The 10,428-nt window shown below is 40.1% G+C and overlaps 3 protein-coding genes across 5 annotated transcripts in view; 1 reads left to right on the top strand and 2 right to left on the bottom strand.

Annotated features, from left to right (window-relative positions):
- Nucleotides 1-1,446, bottom strand: part of extl3 (exostosin-like glycosyltransferase 3) — a 31,740-nt gene extending 30,294 nt beyond the window's left edge. The window contains exon 1 of the mRNA XM_069161824.1: nt 1,216-1,446. The gene's annotated coding sequence lies outside the window, so the exon portion shown is untranslated. The remainder of the gene's footprint in view (nt 1-1,215) is intronic.
- An 870-nt stretch (nt 1,447-2,316) lies between these two features.
- riox1 (ribosomal oxygenase 1) lies at nt 2,317-9,102 on the top strand. 3 transcript variants are annotated; one of them, XM_069161728.1, is made up of 15 exons: nt 2,321-2,520; nt 2,609-2,749; nt 2,897-3,039; nt 3,736-3,835; nt 4,874-4,987; nt 5,352-5,458; nt 5,552-5,659; nt 5,985-6,019; nt 6,175-6,353; nt 7,272-7,376; nt 7,483-7,624; nt 7,715-7,835; nt 7,960-8,059; nt 8,150-8,236; nt 8,484-9,102. In XM_069161728.1, exons 1-15 carry the CDS (start codon nt 2,434-2,436, stop codon nt 8,541-8,543), a joined length of 1,629 nt encoding a protein of 542 aa, XP_069017829.1. In that variant the 5' UTR covers nt 2,321-2,433; the 3' UTR covers nt 8,544-9,102. The 3 variants fall into 3 exon arrangements, with proteins under 3 accessions (XP_069017828.1, XP_069017829.1, XP_069017830.1); XM_069161729.1 differs by having other exon boundaries at nt 2,322-2,520; nt 2,900-3,039; XM_069161727.1 differs by having other exon boundaries at nt 2,317-2,520; nt 7,960-8,236.
- Nucleotides 9,103-9,169: 67 nt separating this feature from the next.
- On the bottom strand, nt 9,170-10,341 carry LOC138205631 (NADH dehydrogenase [ubiquinone] 1 beta subcomplex subunit 1). Its single transcript, XM_069161730.1, has 3 exons — nt 10,187-10,341; nt 9,617-9,761; nt 9,170-9,349 (listed from the first exon to the last, which is right to left on the bottom strand). The coding sequence occupies exons 2-3, from the start codon at nt 9,754-9,756 to the stop codon at nt 9,313-9,315; spliced, it is 177 nt and encodes a 58-aa protein (XP_069017831.1). The 5' UTR covers nt 9,757-9,761; nt 10,187-10,341; the 3' UTR covers nt 9,170-9,312.
- Between the last annotated feature and the right edge of the window lie 87 nt (nt 10,342-10,428).

Here is a 10,428-nt window from a genome sequence, read left to right on the forward strand (position 1 = left end):
CCATCATGCAAATTGCGCAAGGTACAGTACGCATTCAGTTCAAGGTAATGTTTAGACCTTGTGTTAACGGATGGAAGAGAGGTGTCAACTCCTTCATTGTGGACGTTATGGATGCCTAACCACATTTATAGAAATGGGATGGCAACTGAGTGAATGAATGTGAAAAACCACAAAGTACAAACTTACTTGTGTTACATTTTAAACAGTATTATAGGGAATCAATATTGTATAGTTACGTAAAACACCCATTCACAGTAAGGATATGAAAACCACACTGAATGGTGTGTCAAAAAAAATAAAATAAATGAAGAATTATGCCACTTTTCACAAATATGTGACCGACAGCAATATATTAAATGTGTTGTTTTGGAGCAGCACAAACCCTAATCCTTGTGTTACACGGCAAACAGGGACCCCCCCCCCCCTCCATCCCCCCTCTTGCTAAATCTTTAGTTTTTCAATTGGATTCTCAATTATAACAGCAGTAACGTTTTAATTGTCTATAACATGTATATGATAACCAGTATAATGCTGAAACTATCGGCGGTGTATTAACGAGTAAAACATAACGGCTTTAATAACCAGCACACATAATCTCGCCTGACTGCAGTGTGCCGGCCAAGCCATTAAATTGCCCATTTTTTGAACGGACTTCGGCGTGACATTCCTCCTCGGACTCAATGAGGTTTTAGGGGGGGGTTGCGAGTTTCACAATCCCTTCCTCCCACCCCCCTTTTTTTTTTTTTTTTTTTTTTTTTTGGGTGGGGGTGGTGGTGGTGGTGGGGGGAACAATCCTGGTAATCATATCCAGATTACATCACGAGAGACTACACCGGCTGGGTTGACGACGTGTGCTTAAAACCCCCGAGATCAAAGCAAAACAGACTCACGACTTGCAGCAAGAAAACGACTCAACTGGCTCAAAGTCTGGTTTTTTTTAAAACAAATAAATAAAAATTCAGACCGGTTACAAATCCCGCTGCTTTAGTCACAAACAGACAGGACGAGGGAACACGAGACTATTTGTATTTAAGACGGAAAGACGAGAGGAGGAGGAGGATTTAGAGGAGAAAAAATAAATAAATAAAACACAGAAGCGGTCAATATGTCTCATCTGGCCAATTAGCTCGCCTGCTAGCCAGCGGTGGTCACAACAAAACGCATTTCGCCGTGTAGTTCAGCGGCGGAGCGACGTTAGCTTCGGCGGCTACTCACCCCGAGCAGCAGAGTCCAGGTCGTCCTCAAAACAACAACAACAACAAAAAAAAAAACAACGGAGTCAAAGAAAGCCCGCGGAGGAAGATTTGACCAAGACTGCAGAAGTGTCTCGGCGACTACAGTGTCCGGACGAGCCCGCGGTGTTGCGGCGTTTCCATCCCGCGGCGGCTCAACGGCACCATTAAAAGCTGCATTGTTGGAGCGACGGCTGGACAAACAGCACCGACTTTGCACGCAGCAAAGCATTGTGGGAAACGGTGTTGATAACTGTGGCGTGCGAACGCGTGAAATACGGGGGGGAGCGCAGCGCCACCTGGTGGACGGTAATGGACATTACACGTGATCGGTAGCGAACTCAAATGATTGATTTGGCCTATATGTATATATATATATATATATATGTATATATATATATATATATATATATATATATATATATTTTTTTTTTTTTTTTTTTTTTTTTTTTTTTTTTTTAGATAGTTTTAATCAACTGTTGTTTTTGTTTTTTTGCCAATCCAAGCAGCGCTGCAATGATTAGTTGATTAGTCAGCCAACAATTGTTTTAATTGTTTTGGTTCATTTAATTAAAAAAAAAAAATATATATATATATATATATATATATGTATATATATATATCTGGGTCCAATTCTACATTGTAAGATGCAACACTAGGCATCTTTCACCATTTTCTGACATTTATTGAGAAAATGATAATCAGATGAATTTAAAATGAAAATAACCACGAGTTGCAGCTGTAATTCACGATTAACAAAATTGTTATTGTTAATAACAGCTGTAAATCTTCCAACAAGAATTTACTAGTTTTATTATTATTATTATTATCATTATTATTGTTGTTGTTATTCATTTGACATTATCATTATTAGTAGTTTGGTTGTTGTTATTTGTTTGGTTATTGCTTGGTCATTTTTCTTGTTTGCATTTATGCTTTTTTTTTTTTTTAATCGTATCTCTTCTTTTTTTTTAATCCTAGGGTCGCAATGGGTTTTGTGTGAGTTGAACTATTCTGAAAAATTCAGTAAATACTTGTTTAAATCATAGAAAAAAAAAAGTCCTTGCAGCTGCACCTTGTGGTGCGACTCTGTGGGGGGCGGTAGTGAGTCTAATTAGAGAAGAAATGCCGTGGAAGAAGGGAAGAAGAACACGAAGAAGAAGCTCTAGCCGTCGCGGGGTGGTGACGTACCAACTGGAAAATGGAGAGGAAACACATGTCAGCTTTTGCTTTGTATCAAACGTTACCAACAGACCTTCCTCCTCCTGCTAAGAAGCCCACAGTGCAGGTAGAGCTTTTTTAAAACCAGGCGGTAGATACTGACTGTGACAAACTTGTCTGCGTTGGACATTATGCTGACTTCTGTGTGTTTCTAGGTGGCACCTAAGAAGAAAAAGAAAAATGACCATGTGGCTGCAGCTGCAAAGATTATTCCAAATAAAGCTCAAATGAAAGCTGAAAGGAAGAAGATACGAAAGAAGCTTCTGAAGTGTGCGCATAGAGAGGATCGCTTCAAGGCCAGTGCAGATGCACGTGTGTGTGTGTGTGTGTGTGTGTGTGTGTGTACCTGCGGACATAAACAACGTCAACGTGTGTGTGTGTGTGTGTGTGTGTGTGTGTGTGTGTGTGTGCTCAATCTTACTGAAGTCTGTATGTTTCTGAAGCAGGAGGATCAGTGTGTAAATGGAGATGGGGAGTTTCTCGCGGCTCTGCTGACCGACTTGGCCAGAGTCAACAACAGCAGGGAGCGGGCGAGCAAGCTGTTCCAGTGGATCATCAACCCCATTCCTGCCAAGGCCTTTTTGAAGTACTGACAAGTGTTATAGAAGTGTTTCTGTCTGCGGGGTCATTCAGCAGTGAATATATTTGAAAATAAAGTCACCTTTTATGCCTCTGCAGCTTTAAATCCTCAGGAAGCAGAGCTGCTTGTTGTGTAGTCGTCTGTTTATCAGATGGTTAAAACGAAAGCAGCCAATTGCAATGGTCCTCTGACATGCATGGAGGCTATTGTGTTTATTGTGTTTTGAAATAGTGTTGATGGACATTTCGGTGGTTGCTGTTTGAAATGCAAATGCAGCGTACTTTACGAGTTAGTATTCCAGGTTACGTCGCTTGATCAACATCAGCACCTGAGTTACATGCGTTTTTGTGCATTTGCAATTTCTACATGCAGGCAACTGAAACTTGAGCAGAGAGCACACATCAAATTTGTGAGGCACGGTGTCACAGCTGTTTAATTTCCCCTCGAACATTAAAAAAGAAAAAAGAAATAAATAAATGCAAGGGATCGACTCGGCAGACTTTTAGGTCCAAATTACCACAAAATCCTGCGCAGGCCATCAGAAAAAACAAATGAGAAGTGTTTGTGGGAGATACAACCAACCTGTGAAATGAACAATCATCGTGCAGTTGCCGGTGCCTCCAGCCTTGCAATAAAATGTAATATTTTTGTTGGAGCTTTTAGTCAACTGATAACATTTTGTTTTTTTCCCCTTTTATCAAGGGACACGTGGGAAAAGAAGCCCATTTTTGTTCAGCGCCAGAATCCAGATTATTACAAGGGACTGTTCTCTACAGCAGAGTTTGATCGCATATTGAGAGAGGTAAGAGTGTGAATTCGATTTAGAAAATGTCAGAACGTAAGATGATAATTTCTGTTGGATGTTTAAATAGTGAAGCAGCTACATTTCTTCCCTTTAAGTGGGAATGTTTTTTTTCGTTTTGGAAACAACTTCTCAAAAGTCTGTGAAGATCCTCAGTTGTTCAGGTCATTATTAATTTAAGTCTTGAAGGACTTTTTGACAGTTTCTTGAAGATGTTTTAACTCTCAATCCTGAAAGGCTTCATCAGTTCTAACAGACTATTTTTTAATAAATCCTGGAACTGAAGAAGCCTTTTGGATTAGAGGTGAAGCGTCTTAAGAGAAACAAGAAAAAAGTCCAATTGCCTTTGGATATCACTTGGCTTGATTTCTCAAGAGCTCTTTGAATAAACGAATATCTGAATTTTCTGACGCTCCTACTACCGGGGGACTTTACTGGATTGTCGTCTGCCAGACAAAGCTTGATTTTGTTGTGTTGGAAAAATTACTCGGAGGCTCGGTTCAAAATCAAACACATCGGACATTTTATTCTTGCAAGAAGGAGCAACTACATGCACCCTCAAAGAGAGGTGTCCAGCAGTGCTCCCAGATCTCCTCCGTAGGGCAGCTTTTATACAGTGTGACAAACAGTCGACAGTCACCCCGATTCCCTTTGTATCTGCTTTCGTATGGTAATACTGAGTTGGTTGTAGGTCACAAGATCAGGACACAGGGGAGTCGTCAATTAGATGCAGAAAGTGAAACAAAAGGAATCACTTGCAAATAAGAGAGAAAACAAAAGAGACTTTTCGGAGCCACTTAACAAGAGACTTTCTGGAGCCACAATGCAAATAAGAGGAAGAGACAAATCTTTTTTTCCATCATGTTGCATGATTACAGACATTTGCCTCTTTTAAACTTCCAACTGCACTGACTAATTAGTTCTATGTATGGTCTTATTTTCTTTAAAATGTATATATATAAAGAATAAAAGTCAATAAAAACCATGAATTACAAAGATTTATATCCTTAACTACATGTATGTGTTGTTCAATTTAAGGAGGAAGTTCAGTATGGAGTGAACCTGGATGTCACGAGCTACACGAAGGGCAAGAGAGAGACACACAATCCTCCAGGGAGAGCTCTGCCGTTCACTGTGTGGGACTTCTACGAGGTAAAGACACAGAGATGCAGGCAGTTGGATTTATATATTATTTTTAATGCAAAATTACAGTGGTTGTGTGTTTTTAAGGTCCTGATTACATTCCTTATAATTGGGCCCTTAGCAGCAAATTAGCTGCAGTCACTTTTTCTTTTGGGGTCATTAAAGTTTATTCTCATTTTCCCATTTTCCACAGCTGCCCTCATTAAGAAGTCAGATGTATATTTATGTATTAAGGAATGTGTTCATTTGAATATTTTAAGTGCCACAAGTTAGAAGTCATTTTCTGTTTGGTGCATTAAACCGTACCAGTGCACCACCTGCACAGCCGTCCCCATTGCAGATTAGCAGTCATCATCGTATCTCCATTTCCCAGAGTGGCTGCTCCATCCGCTTGCTGAATCCTCAGGCCTTCTCCTCCACCGTGTGGAACGTGCTGTCCATCCTCCAAGAGCAGTTTGGCAGCATGGCCGGAGCCAACGTGTAAGCATGTGGGATAAAAACTAAATCTGTCTCTAGAAACCTCTTTTTAAGATATTTTTTTGGGTGTTAAACGTGTGTGTTTTCTTTAACCAGATACCTGACGCCACCTGGAACACAAGGCTTCGCTCCTCATTATGATGACATCGAAGCGTTTGTGGTTCAGCTGGAGGGGAAGAAACACTGGCGAGTGTACAACCCAAGGTGAAGTAAAGCGGGGAACTTTTCCAACAGTCGTTTTCATACTTTTGCTCCAATAACAATAATGAAAGTAAAGGTTGACTAAACAGAGTTTTCACTAAGTTTGTGACATCACAAACAGTGATTAAATATGGGCAGTGTGCATTTCTTTGTGGACAGAGAGTTATAATTGTTTTTTAAACAAGGGAGCACAAATTTCAGATTTCTAAACATGCATATCAAATCCACGATAACAGTTTTACATACAGTAAAATACGTGTTTTGGATCTTTGAATTTCCACCTTCATCACACAGCCATTAACAGCAGGATGTTGTTTTTTGACATCAGGACAGAAGACGAGGTCTTACCTGTGCTTTCAAGTCGTGAGTAAAAACAATATTGTTGCAGTAGCTACAGTTGTATTTCTTGTAAGTGAGTGCAGTTTGTCTTAGTTTGCCTGAAAACAAGATTTTTAAATAATTATTCATGATATCGGCCAACATTTTTCTGAGGCGACAGCTTTGTGTTTCCTCTTTAGAAAACTTCAACCAGACGGACATCGGTAAGCCGATCCTGGACGTGGTGCTAGAGGCCGGGGATCTCCTCTACTTTCCTCGAGGATTCATCCATCAGGGCAACTGCCTGCCAGACGCACACTCTATGCACATCACTATCTCCTCCTACCAGAAGAACAGCTGGGGGGATCTGCTGCAGAGGGTAAGACACTCTGATACCTGCAGATGGAAGACAAAGGCTTCATTCTGAAACCTGCAGATTAGCAGAACTCGGTAATTTCATTCAATGGTTATTTAGTGATTTAACATAGAGCCACTGTATGTACACTGACTCATCCAAACACATTCAGCTCTCTCTGGGAAAAATATTTATTCTCAGTTAACATATGTTTGCAGCAACAAGAGGTTTTAAGAAATAAAAAAAAGAAGAAGTCAGTTCTTCTATTTCAGCCGTAATAACCCACATAATTGAACAATTAAGGAAAATGAAACCAAAATGTAAGATTGTTGGAGGAAACAATGTTTTAGCACAACTGTGACTTTGCTACTGTTTGGTAATCATATCATAATCATGTAAATCTAGTTAAAAATGGGTTAAATAATAATAAACTTTATATGCAGTAGATTAGCGTAATACACAATGGCATATTCATTTTTATAGTGCTACAGTGTATATTATTAATCTACATATTATAAAAATACATTTGCACAGGAAATTATGTGTTTAATGTCTGTGGCTGAAAGCTGTTTTTTCTGCATTGTGTTCTGTAAAAAAATTTTTTTTTAAAAAGTTAATTTCAGCTAACATCACTGCTATATCTGTGATAGGCTAATATCTGCCAAATAAAGTAAACAAAAAATAAATTGACGGGGCTCTGCAGAAATTAATCTACTGACTGATGAATATGTTGGATAATTATGAAGCTAAGACACACTGATGCAAAATACAATCACAAAAAGTACTTCTACTAATGGAAAGAAGAGAGAATCCTGGATAAAAACCAGTCCAATAAATAAACAGTTCAGTACGCTACCTCTTCTTTTGATTACACACCTTTTTAACAGTCAACAAGTTATATTTACAGAAAGGTCTTCACAGTTTGACTTCCTGTTTTTCCAGGTGGTTCCAGCCGCACTAGAAATTGCAATGGAGGAGGATGTGGAGTTCAGAAAGGGCTTACCTCTGGACTACCTGACATACATGGGAGTCCAGAACTCTGACAAGGTAATCATGGAAGTGGTTTTATAATTCACTGCTCACTTCTGCCCCCAACGCACGTCCTTGTCGTCTTTCCGATCATTAAACGATAACGAAAGTTGTTCTGGTGCAGGATGACCCACGTCGACCGAAATTCTTCTCCCAAATCGAGAGTCTGATGATGAAACTAACAAATTACGCCCCTGTGGACGCCGCTGTGGATCAGAAAGCCAGAGACTTCCTCCATGACTGCCTGCCTCCCATGCTCACTCCAGGTATGCGAGGGGAAGCAGAAAACTGTACTATTGCATTAACGAAGAGACGTACTGCTTTTGATTATAATAAACTGGTACCATCGCCCACAGACGAACTGGTGAGCAGTGTGCAAGGAGCGCCAGTGAGGTGGGAGTGTGGACAAGTGAAGAATATGAATGTAAACATTACCACCCAGACCCGAGTCCGACTTCTTCGTGCTGGATGTGCCAGGTAACACAGAGACAGTGACACTGTTTCTTTGGCTGCATGTTTTCAGGAACACCTGCTTCAATAAACCATTGAAGCACAAATTTTAAAAGGTATTAAGAGGCTCATATACGTTCTCTCCTGCCAGGTTATGCAGCAACGGAGACGCTGTTCACCTCTACTACACCATAGACAACTCCAGAGTTTACCACAAAGAGGAGCTCAAGAGTTTTGAAATAAAATCCGAGGTAGCGATGGGTACATCTGTGTTAAATCTGGTTGTTTTGCACAGTGTTGTGATGATGGCATTAACATGTTGTTTTTGTTTTGTTTTTCAGCACACAGATGCCATTGAGTTTCTGATCCATTCATATCCCGACTATGTAACCGTAGGAAGCTTCCCGTGTGATTCTTCGCCGGACAGAGTACGTTTTCCCATTCAGAAACTGTCGGTTCTGTGTTTTTAGGAAGAGAGGAGGCAGTTTTACACGTGATAATCTACATTCAGTATTTTGGAAATGTGCTTGGCAAATATTTTTCTTTTCTCTAACACCCAAGTCTCTCTGCAAATAGGTTTTTACATACCAACTTAAACTAAATTACTCATTTGATTCTGTGTGTTAGTGAAGTTATTATAGTTCGATCTCATGTGGTTTTCTTTTTTTCCCCCAGATCACCTTGGCTGAACTGTTATTTGAGAGGGGGATTATCCACACTGCTGAACCTCTGTAGAGGCCACAGATTCTTCAGTCATGCATGAATACATTCAAGTTACCTTTGTACCAAATATGATCTTTAATGGATTGAAGGACCGGTGTGTAGGATTGTGTGATCTATTGGCAGAAATATAATATTTATGGTTATGTTTACATCAGTGTATTATCACCTGTAACTAGGAATCATTGAGTTTTAATTACTTTAAAATGAGCCCTTTATATCTACATCAGGAGCAAGTCCTCTTCCACAGAGCCCACTGCGTTGCACCTCCATGTTTCTACAGTAGCCGAGTGGTCAAACCAAACACGGGCTTGGGAGAAGATATTTTGCATTTGCATTCACATTAGTTTTGCACCCACGGTAGATTCTTTCATATTTGGAAGGGGAGGGTGAAGTGAGGTGAGGGTGTTCAGTTGGCTGCATTGTGCAACTTCACTGCTAGATGCCACTAAATCCTACAGACTGCTCCTTTTAATGCAAAACACTTCTGTCCCAAGTAGTCTTCATTAGTTCTGCTCGAGCTGAACTATCCATCTGTGAATTTTCTCGATGTTCAGTTTCAAATAAACACGTTTTTAAAAAAAAAAAAAAAACATCTTTATGTGTTAATTCAAACAAAATCACTGACTAGTACCAAATAATTTTGAAGACAAAGGGCATGTTTATTACTGGTTGATACAACTCAAAATCAGAGGTACAGGAGTCTTCTTAAATATTGTGATTTGGGGACCACCCATCAATCATTCACACCACAGGCGACAGGACTTTCCAAGTCGAAGGTAGTCTATCTCCAGGTCACCTCCTCGCCAGGCTTCAGCTCCCTACAGAGGCGAAAAGTTGGGATAAAATGACCTTTAAATCAGTTCACAAGTTAATCTTCCGGTCATACTGAGTAGAAGCTTGCGATTACGATCATGATCAAAGACTTTAAAACACCTGTGCTCTGAATGAACAGAAATAAGGTACACCTTAACAAACATCATCACATGGCTTTGACATAAATGGCACAGCAATCGTTAATTCACGGTTAAACCGGGCTCACTTGTTTGGTTTCCACATGGTGGAAAATGACTTTTTTTTCCCCTCACCTGCTGTACAAAACACTCTTGTTTCTGAAAGCTGTCAGCTTCTTGTCCTGTTGTTTATCGAAGTACCATCCGATCACAAAGCCCATGGGCACCAGTATGTGCACCCAATACTCGCGGGCAGCTGCTGCAAAGTTGACCATGGTTCCTCCAGAAAGGACAGAAAGACATTGTAAGTTCTGTGGCACTGATTTCATACTCTGATCTAAAAAAGAAGTTTAAACACAGTTTATTGGAGGCTTCACAAAACTAATGTTAAAACTGAGGTGTCTTTTGAATTAAAATGAACACGCAGGTAAAATTATATGTGACACTTCATGATTGACGACAGCTTGTTTTCCCCCCTCGTGATAAGCTCATCTGTCTGGACACTGTTTGGACTAATTGCTCTTAGAAAAATAACGGAAGGAGATTTAGTTTGTTCATTTTTTTTTTTTTTTTTTTTTTTTTTTTAACACATTTAATTCCACCAAAGCCAGCAGCCCCCGGCTAAGCTAACCAAGTTAGCTTTGCTACTTTTCGCTATCGGCGCGAGGTTTTACTTGAGAACGGTTTATCGGTTGAAATACTTACTGTGTGTTTAGCACAGGGAACTATCTCCGCGTACAGTGGCTCAAATAATAGCGACGAAAACGCGGAGATATCCGAGTTAACAGCTGTTTGCGCCGAGCCGTGGCCTTCAGCGCTTCATTCACCAAGCAGAGGACATCGGACTGTACCAACTGTGCTGCTCCGACGTGGTTATTTGAAAAACCCCAAACATTAATATTTACCGCCGTGGCACGTGTGACAGGTTATTAAACAGGATAAAAAAA

This window comes from Embiotoca jacksoni, unplaced genomic scaffold (genome assembly GCF_022577435.1).
Source record: "Embiotoca jacksoni isolate LCO1_2020_lvr unplaced genomic scaffold, fEmbJac1.0.p SCAF_29, whole genome shotgun sequence".
NCBI lineage: Eukaryota > Metazoa > Chordata > Actinopteri > Embiotocidae > Embiotoca > Embiotoca jacksoni.

Excerpts from the sequence above, each read along its gene's own strand:
- riox1 (XM_069161727.1), top strand. The coding sequence starts at position 2,434 with ATGGAGAGGAAACACATGTCAGCTTTTGCTTTGTATCAAACGTTACCA. Across the intron at positions 5,459-5,551 it reads AGCATGGCCGGAGCCAACGT|ATACCTGACGCCACCTGGAA; the intron begins GTAAGCATGTGG and ends TTCTTTAACCAG. Across the intron at positions 5,660-5,984 it reads TGGCGAGTGTACAACCCAAG|GACAGAAGACGAGGTCTTAC; the intron begins GTGAAGTAAAGC and ends TTTTGACATCAG.
- LOC138205631 (XM_069161730.1), bottom strand. The coding sequence starts at position 9,756 with ATGGTCAACTTTGCAGCAGCTGCCCGCGAGTATTGGGTGCACATACTG. Across the intron at positions 9,350-9,616 it reads AAGAGTGTTTTGTACAGCAG|GGAGCTGAAGCCTGGCGAGG; the intron begins GTGAGGGGAAAA and ends TCGCCTCTGTAG.